Source organism: Poecile atricapillus, chromosome 5, assembly GCF_030490865.1.
Source record: "Poecile atricapillus isolate bPoeAtr1 chromosome 5, bPoeAtr1.hap1, whole genome shotgun sequence".
In the NCBI taxonomy this organism is placed as follows: Eukaryota; Metazoa; Chordata; class Aves; order Passeriformes; family Paridae; genus Poecile; species Poecile atricapillus.
The window spans coordinates 7,230,671-7,245,774 of NC_081253.1; the positions used below are offsets into that span (position 1 = coordinate 7,230,671).

Here is a 15,104-nt window from a genome sequence, read left to right on the forward strand (position 1 = left end):
GCTTTGCTTCTTCCCTTCTGCCCCCCCAGAAACTCCATACACGCATCTTGGACCTCTCATCTGGGGATTTGCTTTCAGAAGTAGAACGAAACCGAAGCCTGGTGCAAGCTCGAAATGCTGATGCTCAAATGCTGGTGAGTGTTTGTGCTGCCCTTGTTCCCCTCATTTGGAACCTCCTTTTCTCCTCTGAAGTCTGGTGTCAGGGAAGAGCCATAAAGCTGATCTCTGAATTGAAACACTGTTGAGGCAGATAACAATGCTTTTACTTCCTTCTGTTCTCTGAAATTCAATATTGTGTCCTCGGTTGATATAGTGAGCAGATAGTGTCACTGTGTGCAAAAAAAGCGTAAATCTTAGCAATGTCCCCGGTACACCTTTTTGGGTATTGATTACATCTCAGAATCTCTGAGAAATGGTCAAGGAGCTTTTTATTAAAGCCCATGCCCCGTATTATTCATCCTACTTTTATGATATATTATGTATGAACTTTTAAAAATTCATGGGCTCTGCATTTTTTTTCCAGACGGAGTGAGCTTTGTGCTTATTTGGCAAAACGTTCGCCAGCGTGGCTTTCATGTTTCATTGTCAAAGAGAAAAGTAGCTTAAAAAACAAAAATCACATACAGGGAAACAAAGAGTACAAGAACAGAACATTGAACCTTCTTGTGCCTTTGATCTTGAAGTATAGTAGTGTCAACAAAAATGTAATCTCCCTTATAATACCTACTTTAATGAAAAGACATTGTTTCAAAGGTTCACAAAAATGCTAACAACCTTTTGCATTATATTTAATTAAGCCTTCAGGTTAAGTTGCTCTAATATAGAGTTTTGTGTCTTTAATGATCTGATTATTTCAATTTTCTCTGATTTCTAGTGAAAATTACATTTTTAAACTGTAATACTACATTCAGGCCTTTTTACTCTAATTTCATTAAATGTAATGCCTAAAGAGTCATGATTACAAAAAATTAAATTTTCACCATGTCAGTTAATAGAGCCATATGCAAATTAAATGTATTTAATTAATGCATCATAAACATGCTATTCAAAGTACTTTCTTGAATAATTTACAGAATAAAGGCAAATTGAAGGGGAAAACTCCACTCTCTTAAGTGACCTGAACGCAATCTAGAAATTGAGTAGATACCCAACTTCATAATCTGGAGTGGCATCATATTTTTTGCACATTTTCTCCTCTCTTAAAGATGATTACAGTAATACACTGTTCCTTTGCTTTGCTTAGATAGCTCCATTTTTCCCCATTGCTGAAACTGTGGGACCAAATGCCTTTCTCCTGTCTTAGGTGCAAAGGAAACAAAGTGAGAGGATGGAGGGGCTCTCAGACTAGCTGAAGGTGACAGGAAGGCCATACTTGTCACTGTGCTGTGATCTCTTTCCTCCTGCCTGAGATTCTTAAAGGAGAGGATTTACAGGTGTCCTTCCCATGAATGCTGTGATGGCTGGGGCACAGCTCAGGATAAAGGGCAGAATTCCATGTGATGTGTTTTCCCAATGCCAGAGCCAAAATGCAGAGCAAGAGCCAGAGCAAGCAGCTGCTGCCGCTGGCCTCTGTGCAGTCACCCTCCCCAGGAGTGACACTGCCACAGCTGAGGAGTCTGAGGGCAGGGGATCTCCCAGGGGAACCACAGTGCCAGAAATAAACTCATTTGTCTCAACAAAGCAAGAAAATCCACCTCAGAGGCAAAAACACAGGCATCAGCCTGCCTGTGGTGCTGAAAGACGTATTCTTCCCAGAGTCACTGGATTTAAAGGCTGTTCCTCCTGCATCCATTTGACTTCCTAGGAGAGCATGTACCAATAATTCCCAGAGGTGAAATGTGCTCTTGGTGCCTCTAAATGATTTTCCCATTCACAGGTTTTGCCTGTGACGAAGAATAATGATTTGCCCTGTAGTTACGTTTGTCAAAACGAGAACATTATGATGTCAGTTGAGCGATGAACAGCTGTACTGATGAACTCCTCAGCAGTAAAAATTCTGCTCTCTCCCATTCAGCTGAAAAAAGGTTCAACCCCAGTAGTAATAAATGGGAGGAACATGGGGGAATAAATGGAAGAAGTTAGAAGGCCAACAAACATGTCAGTGCATGAGAAGTGCCTACAAACTGAGTGCTGTTCCAAAGATTTCCATGAAGAAGCTGTGTCTGGGGCATACGCAGCCTTGATAACTTTTTTATGGATTTAATAACTTTAGATTTCTTGTTTCTTCCTAAGTATAGATTCTTCATTTAAGCAACATTAATTTGAAGTATATCTACATACAAAAATCAGTAAATATTGTTTCTGTTTGCCTTAATGAAATCCAAAAGGGAGGTTCATGAAATGAAGGCACAGAATCGTAGATCCACTTTGGATGGAAAAGACCTTTATGATTAAGATCATCAAATCCAGCCTTTCACCCACTACTGGGTGGAAAGGTCCCTTGAGATCACTGAGTCCAGCCATTAATCCAGCAGTGTCAATCTCACCACTAAACCGTGTCCCCAGGTGCCACATCTACACAGCTTTTAAATCCCCCCAGGGATGGTGACTCAACCACTTCCCTGCTCCGTAGCTTAACTCTTTTAGTGAAGGAATTTTTCCTAATATCTGATCTAAATGTCCCCTGGCACAACTTGAGGTTTTTTCCTCTTGTCATGTCAGTTTCTACCTGAGAGAAGAGACTGACCTCCACCTCATTACAACCTCTTTTCATGTAGTCATGTCTGGTGTTCCTGGTAATTAAAATGATGTCTGATTCTGTAAGGAAACTGGAGAAGAATGCAAGCACTTAACACTAAAGAAGTTCCAATGCTGTTAGGCTCAAAGTATTAGTTTGAAAACAAATTAAAGGTATCCTAGCTACTCCTACAGAGGTTTAATATTTTACCTAAAGTGCTATCTACTCTTCATTACTCTCTTCCTCAAAGCTGGCACTTAGTCACAGTCAGCTGAAATTGCATTTGGAAAGGGGTGATAACTACACAAGTACTAAAGGCAGCCATAAAGTGTCAATAAATTGCATAAGCAAGAGGCTTCAGCTGTCTGCGAGCGACACGAAGATGGATTGTCCTACGTCAGAGAGTTTCTTAGACAAAGCTTTGAACTAGATAGGAAACCAAAATTAGACTGTAATGGAGAGATTCCATTCTCAGTGGACATTCTGCTCAGGACACTAAATTAATTTACCTTGTCCAGGCTGTGCAGCCTCATCTGTTACATTGTGGGGCTATAATGCAGTTGTCAAGATGTACTTGTATTCTTATAACTTTGTTTTCTGTATCTTACTGGCGCACGCTGCTTATGTATGAAGCACAATTCAAATAGACTCAGAATAATCTTTACCATAAGAAAAGCAGAATACTAGTCCAAGAATAAAGAAAACATTGAGGATTGTGGATTTTTTTCCCCTTGACAAATGAAATTGCTAGCAATTTTAAATTTAGTTCTCTGTATTGAATTCACCAGACGCTAAATTGCATGAGAGGAGGGCGTAAGTGGCTTACTTGCTTTTTCTTTGCCATTCTTAATCAAGGGGAATTTAAATGATCATTTTCCGCCCATAAGATATTTCAATTTCTTCTCATATTTTAGGAATGCCAGCAGAATATGAAATCCAGCATACCTGTCTTGAAATGCCAGAGTCAATTAAATATGACAGGCTCTAGCCGCCTGTATCCTCGGAGCAGCTGCAGTAGCAGTGAACTCTCCCTCTCAAGTGCTTGCAGTGAATATTCCAGTGGTTCCTCCTACACTTGGAATGACGGAAAGACAAGCAAAAGGGTAAATCAAATTAATTTTATTCATGTATTACTTGAAGTTAATCTGAAACAAGATTAATTGAAAAGCTGCCTGTTTCAGAAGTTTTTTTACTTTTCTCTTTTGTATCGAAACACTTGTCACTAAACTTTTACCACCTCCTGTAATTTTTTTAGCGATTCCTTTATCACTCCAGCTTACTTACAGTCTCCTCATTTGTTCAGACATTTATTCTGCCTTTCATAGTCCAAACTGCTCTTCTTCTTTATCTTAATCCTTCCATTCATATTGTTTTTCCTACAGGTTTTTAATGCACTGCAGCCTTCACACCACTGTGAAATCCTTTATTAAAAAAGGACTTTGCTATAAATAGCAAAGAATGGAATGGAATGCCCTTATGCAACTCCTCTATCTCTTTACCAAAATGGTAACACTTTTATTGACAGCACTTGTGAGTAACACAAGTGATTTTTATTTTCTTTTGACAGTCATCCGTGAGATGGGATAAAAGAATAAGCCTTGGTTCTTCGCTCCCAAGCAACCTCTCAAGTCCTGCAGATGATCTACCTCCAACTCGTATCAAGGAAAACCATATCTTAGAAGGGCTGAAAAAATTGCAGGAGAAAAAAATATTACTTGAACCACCTTCAGTAATATCAAAATGGGGCTACAAAGATTGCATGAACTCCAATGAAGGAATATATTCCCCTGGAATTAAGTGTGGTGGCCATAATGAACAGACTCATTGTAAGCCAATGGAAATGGGAAGTATTTGCATTGAACACAATAAAACTTTCTCTTATGATTCAGATTCACATGATGATGCAGATGATGACTCCTCATCCTTACTGTTGCTGCAGGAAGTTCCAAGCAAAGACTGCAGGACCTATTGTAACAAGTTAACTCACAGCATTTCCGACAGTCTCTTTGACTGGGATCCTAATAGGAAACATTTGCCAGAAAGAAGTTCATTTTTTAATTCAAAGGAAAGACCTGAGAAATTGACTAGTTTTGTCAGTGGATTTCAGGAAGAAGTAAAATCATGCACCAGAGAAAAACTGCCTGAGTTACAGTTAAATCAAGGCCATTCTAATAGGGGCTGGAAGGACTTTAATTTTCAGCTTTCAGACACTGATGACAATGAAGTCTTGGATGAATTGCATATAGAAAGCAGTGATGAGAGAAGTCCCTCAGATTTATTAGCAACTCCCTTTCCTGAGAAGTATACAAAGACCTCTGACTTGCTCAAAGTCACAGAGAATTCTGAGTTTGTATCTACTGATAAAGAAGAGAACCAGATATCTGTTCACTCAGACATTAGGCCGAAGACATGTAATTTCATTAAACAACAAAAGGTTATAAAAAAGACCTCTTCTGAAGAGTGCATTACAGTAATATATGATGCTAAGGATGGTGAGCCGATTGAATTCAGCTCACATCAAACTGGAGTTGTCACCGTAACAAGAAATGAGATTTCAATCAACCAGCCACAAACTACATCCAGTGCAGAATACACTGAACTTATACCTCAGGGAAGAAGTGATTTGCAGCCAGGACTCAATGCTAGAAACTACACTGCTTTAGAAAGCCAGGAAGATGAAACTGGGAAAAATACTCTTGAAGATAACACAGGGAATAAAAATACAGGTGTCCCCCTGACCTGTGGTGAATCTTCACGCTGCGGAAGAGTGACACAGCAAAATACTTCACGACAAAAACTGGTGAAGCCAGTGTATGATGCATCATACAAGGCAAATTCAAGCTCCTCTGTGCATGCAGGAATCACTCAGAAGCCAAATGTAACTAAAATACCCAGCAGAGGTAAATTTTCTCCCCAAAAAACTGTGATGACTGAGAGTGGGGAGGCACCTGTAGCTCTGTCGGTGGGCCCCACAGCCCTTGAGAAATCACCTGCTCTGCCACCTGTAAAGCTTTCAAGATTCAAAAAGGCTCAAAGCCCACCTCGTCGTTTTGATTCAAAAGTCGAGTTTCAGGTTCCAAAGCCCCCTGCCCACCCCCTGCCTGACTTGAAACGTCCTGGCAGAGGAGATGGGTCAAAGTATCCAAAGAGTCAGAGTTCAGCACCGCCACTGTTGCCTCAGCACCTTATAGAGCCCAGCAGCTATGGGGAACCTCCAACCAGAGACTTTCATTGTGATTTAGCTACTGTAGAAGCCCGGTCTCCATCCCCACCCCTTCCTCCAGGCAGGTCAACATCCCTGTTGATTCGGCCTAATTATGCTAATTCTCCACCCCTAGCTGTAAAGTTAGGAGGAGCTGGTCCCACTGAAACAGCAAAAAATGTACTGAAATCTTCTCCATTAAAAGCAACTGTGAACTCTGGCTTTCATAATCAATCTAGTCATGAAATGCAAGCAAAAAATATATCTTCTGGGGCCAAAATTGAATTACCTTACCTTCAAGAAAATGCAGAAGGAATTATGCAAAATAAATGCACATCTCAGCAATCCAACAGTGCATGCCAAGGACTTTCCAAAGCTTCCACAAAGCAAGTCTGCCCAAAAAACCCTAATCAGGTGGGTCACCACAGGAATCGTGAGTATTCCAGCACAGATTTTCAAACAGCCAGGTCCTTTTCTCTAGGCTGTCCGTCACTGGAAACAACTCCTTCACAAGACACATATTCCAGCAAAAACAATATTTCCAGTGACAGTGGGTTGGATCAGCTACAAGAGACGCCAAACATTCTGCCCACAATTCCTCAATGTCATACGACGAGCACAAGTGAGCCTTTGCTATCTCAGGTAAACAATTTCCCATCAGCGCTGTTTCATGCCGGTGATGCTGCACATGCCTCTCAAAACTCTAACGAGAGAGGAATGAAAACCCGTCTCCCTGTAGGACTGAAGTTATTTGTCAAATCTCCCCAGCTTCTCCGCAAGAGCTCTACAGTACCAGGGAAGCAGGAAAAAGACAGTATAAATGCAGCTTCCAAAAGTAATGTGAGTCCCAGGAAGTACAAACAAAGTGAGTCTGTGTGTGTAACCACCAAAGGTGCAACGGGCACGGAATTAAAGGACTCCAGGTCTGATACTGAAGTTAAAAATAATTGTGCTGTGGAATTTAGTATGGATGTAGCATCAGCTCATTCACATGAAGGCTGCAACTTGGTGGTAGACAGAGGAGATGGATTAGAAAACAAATTTGTTAAGAGGTCTGTTTCTTCTAGCAACAAGTCGCACTTGAAGCCAGCTCTGGGCATGAATGGAGCGAAAGCTCGTAGTCAGAGTTTCAGCGTTCACACAGGGGAGAAGCCATCTGCCCCTGTGACAGAAGGTCTTGGGAAAGTACGGACTCAGATTATTACAAACACTTCTGACAGAGGGAATTCTCTAACAAGGCAGAACTCAGCCATGGAAGGGCTTCAAATCAAGGCTACTCCTGGGACAGCAGTGGCACCAGAGGCTCTTTTATGTTCTACTAAACCCACAGAAAATCCTTATCCTAGACAAGGCTCTCTTGGAAATATGAGTAGTTGCAATAGCCAGCATGGAAGCCCAAGCAAATTACCCTTCAGATCATCTCCAAAAGCAGACCAGTTTCACAGCGCTTCAAAGTGTGATGGAAGCAAACCATTTCCTCAGAAAGATGCACACAGTCTATCTGTGCAGAGTGAGAAAAGCACTGAAAGCTTTAAGCATGAAGCTCTAGGTAAAAAAAGTGTTTTGTCAGCAGAATTGGAGTCAGAAGCCTCAGCTACTGTATCTTCCAAACAAATTTTGTCATTCCAAAGCTTTGATGGAGTAAAGTGTCCTCATAAACCGGAAACAACAAAGTCACGAAGACAGCAAATGTCTTTAAAATTAGCAGAAACCTCTGAGAAGGTTAATGATCTATTGAGTTCACCATCTCTGCAACCTACAATAGAGGAGAAAGTCATGTTATGCATTCAAGAAAATGTGCAAAAGGGTCAGGGACAAACCAAATCCCCCACTGTGGAGACTAAGCAAAAGACTGGACCTTCCATAGCCAGTTGGTTTGGCTTCCGAAAGAGTAAGCTCCCAGCACTGAGTAGCAGGAAGACTGATGTTCCTAAAACTAAGGTGGAAAAAAAGGACACAAAAGTTTCAGGATTTGGAATTAAGCAGGCAAAATTAGAGAGAAGAAAAGAAAAGAAGAAAACTGAACAACACTGTGAAATGGAAAATGAGATTAACAGGAAAACAGAGGATGGTGACATTTTAGCCATGGAGAGCAAAATTATGAAACCTTCCCAAGAGCCTCCTGGTGAGATTGAGTGTGAACAAGTCAGAGGTTCTACCACAGCTGCCTATTCACCAAAAGACAGCTTTATGAGAGAGCTTTTAAACAGGTAAAACTCCAGAACACAATTTGGGGTGTGTTGATGTCCATGTAGTTTTACAGATGTGAAGTTCAATTAATGTTCTTTTCGTGCTAAGGATGCACAGGAGCAAACAGGTACTCAGTTGGGACTTTAATCTCTACAGGAAAAAAAAACAAACAACAAAACATTAATGATGAGATGATAATTTTGTTCATGTTACTTTGTTAACCAAACCATTGGTCTTTGAAATTAAAGATAGGCGAGTTACATCCAAGCTGATAATTTAAATTATTCCAGAAATCAAGAATCTAGGCAGATGGTGTGTAAAGATAGAGGGTAATTAGGCACATGTTTCAATGTATTCCATCTTCCTGTACTATAACCAGAAAACACATATTTGGTAACTTGTCAGAATTAATTACCTTTCCAGCTATCACAACCTTTGGTCACAGAAGAACTTAGCAATTGGTGTATTGTGTTTTCACATTTGCCCCACAGCAGTCCCAAATATAATATAAATCATCACATGTGAAGGGCTAAATTGATATACTACCTGAAATTGCAAGTGACAGGTTTGATCAAGGCTAGTTAGAAACATTTATCACTCAAAGGTCTAGAGACAGAAAGATACAGAGAGGTTACTTTAAACATTAAAGGAATGGGAAAGTAGAGTGATTGAAGAAGGGCAATGCAATTTATCAGAGGAATCACTCTCTACCTGCAGAGTTGATAAGAAAGCAGCTCAGCAGACAGAAAGTGGATCAAATAATGTTTCCTACAGGAGTGTGTCGAAGGGCAGCTCCCAGAGCTCCTCTCTTCACGGCAACTCTATCAGCTCTCAAGGAAACCACAGGAAAAACAGCAACACAAAAGCTGATATGGAAATGCAGAATCAGACCCTGGTAAGTGCTGCAGTACATGAAAACATTATTATCTTCTTTTTAACTTCTGGATGTGTTTCTTATTGTCATTGCAGGCAAACAGGATAATAACTGTTTATATATAAGATAGATTTTGTGTAGCTAGAGGATTGTGAATTAATACAAAAGTTGGCAGCTTAGCTATAGGCCACATTATACAGATAGTCATGAAGATTCTACTGCTTCTGCTGGCAATTCAATTCCACTGAAGATACATGCACAATGATGCTATAATCATACTGTAGTAGAGTGAAATAATAGGACTATTTTCTTTTTTATTTTTTTCCCCTTTCCCTGAAAATTGCATACCAGTATTGAACATTCCTCTGAACATTGCAGAAGTCATTAAGCCAAAAAAGTGCACTGCTGATGTGGAAAAGGCAAATTATTTGACCACATCTGGAAATATCTGTCACTTAAGAGGGAATGTTCAAAAGCAAAAGCATACATTGGACCTGTGTCTCACTTTGTGCCATTAAAAATCTCCCTGTTAATGGCCTGTAGTTAGTTTTATACTTCAGTAAGGTACTAACTGTACCTGATAATTTAATTTACTCAGAAGAGGAATGTTGTAATGTAGAAGAAAAATTATCCTGTTTTCTATTAGCTGCTAGAGTCTGGTTCTGGACTAACTTTAGTGCATTGAGAAGGGTTCACACAGAATCTAAGATTGTAACCTAAAGTCAGGCTGGAGGAGTGCCCTTCCTGGTGAAACTTCTTTAATTAACCTTAGAATTTAATGAGCAATGTCTTGCCTAGCAGGCGCCTTTCCCATGATGTTTCAAAGTCCAGCAGAAGAACAGAATTATTTAACCCTATAACATTCTTGCCTCATTCCTGAGATAGCTGTCTTATCCATATTATTATGATTATTATTAACCATAACCACAGTTTTAACAAACAGCCTGGAAACTTGTGCCAAATGTGATCCTTACTCTGAAGCTGAGGCTGTTACTTTTGTTGTTCTGATAGAACTGAGTTACTGAAATGCAGCACATACAATAATTTCATCTGGGGGAATCTGAACCACAAATTCTTTGGGAACATTGCAAAAAGCTTTGTAATGGGAACTGAAAAAACTCTTAGCTTAGGGCTGATGTTGAGGATGCTTGAGGTCAAGGCATTCCATACCTAGTTTCAAATTCAGGCAATTTTATTTTTTTTCTTTTTTTTTTTACTTTAATACAGACGTCTTCACTGAGAACATCTGCAAGGTCATTTATTTTAAAACTTACAGGGAACATATGCAAAATGAATGTGTTTGAAAACTTTCCTCCTGACTCCTCTGGTATCATCTCTTTGAAAATGTAGATGTCTCCTGCATTATAAAACCACAAATTATAAGCATATCTAAGGCTGTCCTTGTAGTGTCACTGAAAGGAAAGAGAGAGAATGAAAGTCTGGAAATGTGCAATATGCAGGAAATTCAATCCAACTGATCTAGAACTCAGATAGCAAAGCAGAGCCCCTTATCAGAGCCACTCAGTTTAACTATGCCCCATTTAATATGGTCCTGACAGCTTAGGGTATATCTTCACTGTACAGAAGTACGGAAAACTCTACACATTGCTTTTACAATTTCTTTCTAACTTATTATTTTCTAATGCTTCAATAATTTGCTGTGCTTTTTGTCTGTCATTTTGTGAAGTCTTTGTAAATGCTGCAATAATAGTCTTTTAAGTATATCTTAAAGAAACACACTTCACTTTATGAGGGAACCACAAAGATTGTCCTTAATGTACATAAATAATGGAGAAATGCTAATTATACTATTTAGTTTTTAAGGACATGTTAGTCATGGTGAAAAGGCATTACTTCTGCTACACCATACACTCTTTTCTTAGCAGGGAAACAAAATATTTTTGTATGGTTTTTGAAGATTAAGTTACATTTATATGTTTCATTTTTTTGAGTTTCTTACTGTGTTTTCTGTGGCACTTAATTCCTGAAAGAAATATCTAGTGCCAAAAGACTGATGACATCTAGAATAATGAGATTTAAAATGTGCTTACAGTTATTAATGCTAAGTTATGAAAGAGATATACCTTAAGATTCCTCAATATGTGGTATTTCATCTTGTCCTCCAAACTTCTAAAAGAAGAGCCTTTAACTTCAAAGTTCATGAATCTTATTACTATCATTTCCAGTTATTCTTTGGTGTCTGCTTACTTTGAAGCTATATTGCAAAGTGCTGGGAGATAGCTGTGACTGAAAACAGACACATGCAATAGAATGGCCTGTTGTGCTTTTTTTTTGCTCATAAAAAGACAAAATTAATGCTTTTGGAGAAAACAGCATAAATCTTTTGAAAAGCCCTAAACCAGGAAGATTTCTTTTCTTTTCTGAACAATGCAAAGTGCACTCAGTCATACCGTTCTGTGCAGAAGCCGCTGTATTTCCAAACTGCTTATCAGATATATACTGCTGCTTTAAATCCTGGCCAGAACAGTTTCTAACATTAATTTTCTAGCAAGATTTTTTTCCTTTAAAAGCTATTTAATTTTTGATGATTAAATCACTTTTCTTATGATGTGCCAGGTAAAGGCTTGAGGCACTATTACACCATAACATATGCACCGATTACCTCTGATTTCTGTTCATGCAAAGAATGTTATTGCTGGTCTTCCACTGAATTTATGGAAAAAGCAATGTTCCACCAATGGTGGCCTTGTGCATTCACCTTCAGAGGGATACACTTCCCGTTAGTGTTCATCAAAAAAGCACTTTGCTCTAAAGGCCAGCCAGCAGAAATACATAACACTTTAGCCAACACCAAGGATATTCCACATTCTCCAGTACTTTTTCATGTCCTTGGCTGGAGCTTAAGGTGAGATACAATCATTTTTGTGCTGCTCTGCTTCATTTCATCCCTGTGATTTTATTACAGCCCTGTGTGATTTAGAACAGCCACGGGCTTCACTTTGTGAGGTGGAAATGTGGCGGCAAACCCGAGACACCAGGAGTTTTGTGTGGCACTCTGTGTGCGCAGTCTGTGTGTTTGGGGAACACCCAGGGATCTATTGCAATATTGTGAAATGTCACAGCAGCACTTGGCCATGCACCCTGCAAATGTGAGAAACTGTTCCACCTGGAACTGGATTCCAAATGAGCACTCGCCTCCTCGTTTCCATAGCCTGAAGAGAGGCATTTCCTAAGAAGGAAAAGATGTAATCAAATCCCTAGGATTAAGAAATGCTGGATGCACTTTTAGAAATGTAGAGAGCAAGTTTTTGGTGTTGTACTTAGGCTGCTCACAGGAGGTCAACAGGGTTACTTGTTTAACCCAGCAAGTAGGATTTACACTGTGATCAAAGATATGTCGTGCAAATGATGATAAATTCCAGTTGTTTAGGTTACAAAATTTGCTCTCATTATTGTGAGCATTCTCTAAGCAGTTAAAACAGCAGAGAGTTATTAGCAAATAATTTAAGATCCCTGAGATTTTGAAAGCAATTTTTTTTCTGTGGTGCTGCCTTTCTTCCTCTCATCACCATGGAATTATCTTCATTCCTGTTTGATTTATGTAGCATGGCAGAAAAATATGTCCTTGAAACTGAATTGTGGCCACTGATGGCACGTGGTGGAGGAGGATTTCACTGTGTGCTAGGGAGGGACTCAGATTATCTGTACACCTGGGAAATAGGAGTGCAGAATAACAGAGTGAAGATACGTCTTTGAGAAAACCCAGAATATCTGAGGGATTACAATTACACAAACTTGAATACCGCATACAGGCTCTTAGAGTGCACTGTGTTCTTAAATGAATTTTTTCTCTCAGTCTAGCTAATAAATGCTTTTAAACAGAGGTGGAAATAAAAACGCCACAGTTCACTGTTTGCAAGCTGAACTAAAGAGATACCATACCATATATCAGGTTATTATTTTGAAGAAGTGCATCTTCCAAGGATATTTTTCATTGCTGCATATTGTGATTTTGAATTAAATTAAAGTTGTTATCGTCAGATATCATTCATACAATAAGACAGGTTATATATTCCACTCTTAGCTGCCATGTAACTTTGATTTATTTCTGCAAAACATTCTGTAGTTGTCATGAAGCAACATAAACAGAGTCACAGATGTTCTTCACTTTTGTTGTTGCACTATGTACAGGCTAAAGTAGTCACAGAAAACCTGCAAGAAGAAGAGGAGGACACCATGACAAGGACTACATGTCAGAGTCATGTGATAGGTACAAAATTATATTTTACACTGGATTTTATTTCTGTCAGTTCTTGCCAAAAATACATGTTTAATTCTCATTACTTTGTTTGTTTGCCCCCTTATGTGAGCTTTAGCCTTCATTTAGCTCCTGGATAGCCACATTTCATCAAAAGCATGAGATGAGCACATCCCATTACAAGTGTGGGTCAATGCAATGTTTGCCTGGAGGGCCTTGGGATCTGGTTATGAAAGATCATTTCAGCCTCCAAGAACAGTGGGTTACACACAGTGCCTTAACACAATATGTTGTGCATGACACTTTCAGTGGGAATAATACTGACTTACTGTAACTCTGTCATCTGGCCTTGAATTAGTAAAATTCAGAATAAAATTTAAATAGCAGAGTAATTGCTGTGATAAACTAAACCACAAGGAACAGCACTCAGGTTCAGAAGACCTTAAAGCTGTTCTTGAAAATGAAGTTGCCTTTGCTGTAGAAGGGTAGCACCATCCACCCTCCTCATGGTTGGCATGCACTAATTTTTAATCTCAGTACATGTAAAAATATTTAATAGGCACTGGAGGACAAAACACAAGTCTGAGGTTTGTATTATAACAGTGTGTCACCAATATAAGGAACTGACAGAACAAGAAAAAATTCACCTTTAACAAGTTCCCTTTGCAGATAGAGACTGCAGTAAAAAAATTCATGCAAAAGTTAGAAGCTGATTCCATTTTTTCCTAGCCAGAATCTCTTTCATTTCAGTGGTACTGCCAACCCAGCAAGTCCAAACAGAGGTATCATGTCAAAACACATTTCCTTTGGGGGCAGTAGGAAAATGTTTGCATGCTTCATTGATTTGTACAGCCCTTTCAGTCCCAAATTCAGACAAATAAACTCTGGCTGTGTTACCTGAAGGAAAGATCCCTAAACTCTTCCCTGTCTGAGAACTCAGCCATAACCTGGCTCCAAGACAGCAACTGAATAACAACAACTTTGTACAGTGCAAGGCTCTGAGGGCATTCTGTCACTAGCCCTGCAAAAAGAAATTCATGCCTCTCGTGCTTTGAGTGAGGGATTTATTTTCTGTTACCAGAAATTGCCCAGAAGAGAATAGCTCACCTAAGATTGTTCAAAATTATTTTTCCTCATGCTGAAATAATTACTTTGCCTCTATCCCAAAAATTCTCAAAACTTTTACTTTGAATTATGCGAGATGTTTCAATTTTTTAGTCTAGATATGAAAAATAATTAAAAAACCCAACAAACCAATTTTTGTTATTTGCAGAGTTTGGGGGGTTTTTTTCATAAAAAGACTCCAGAGCATTCTTGTTGTTCATCAGTGTAATTGGTTGTTGTGGCTGAGGCCTAGTTGTTATATTTTGATATTTTTTTTGTTATTGGGTCCTGCAATATATAGTTCTGGTGGCTTTTGAGAGTATTAATATTTTCTTCTCCCACAAGCAGCAAATCCAAGTCTCTGACAGAACATAGTGGTTATGAAGCAGGTTGTCAGATGCTTTTAAAATTCCTTGATAGATATTCTGGCATTCTTCTGATACAAAAGTTTTCATAGAAATATACTTATTTTTTTCCTGCTGAATCTCTGTGCAGCCACAGCTTCTCTCACTGACTTGTTCTGTGGTCTCAGCACCCTTATAGTAAAGAATTCCTTACTAATTCCTAAATCCACTCTCCATCAGCTTAAGGTCATCTTCCCTTGTTTCCCCAGAAAACAAAGTTTGCTGTGGGGTTTTAGCTGTATTTTAACACATTTGTTCTACTGGGTTTTATCAAAACAGACTTAGAACTGAATGTCTAGTAGAAAGGCTATGATTAAGCGGGGAAAATGTTTTTTATGCAGCAGGAAAATCACCTGCTTCTGTAGCTGTCACTAAAATAACTAAGCTGACAGCAGTCCTGCCCAGTTAACCAATAAACAAGATACTAATAACAG

The 15,104-nt window shown here is 39.1% G+C and overlaps 1 protein-coding gene across 1 annotated transcript in view; it reads left to right on the forward strand.

Moving 5' to 3' along the window:
* The window catches only part of NCKAP5 (NCK associated protein 5), a 352,741-nt gene that overhangs the window by 288,493 nt on the left and 49,144 nt on the right, over window positions 1-15,104 (forward strand). The window contains exons 11-15 of the mRNA XM_058840560.1: window positions 30-134; window positions 3,592-3,780; window positions 4,245-8,089; window positions 8,787-8,964; window positions 13,096-13,174. Coding sequence (XP_058696543.1) covers window positions 30-134; window positions 3,592-3,780; window positions 4,245-8,089; window positions 8,787-8,964; window positions 13,096-13,174 — 4,396 coding nt within the window. The remainder of the gene's footprint in view (window positions 1-29; window positions 135-3,591; window positions 3,781-4,244; window positions 8,090-8,786; window positions 8,965-13,095; window positions 13,175-15,104) is intronic.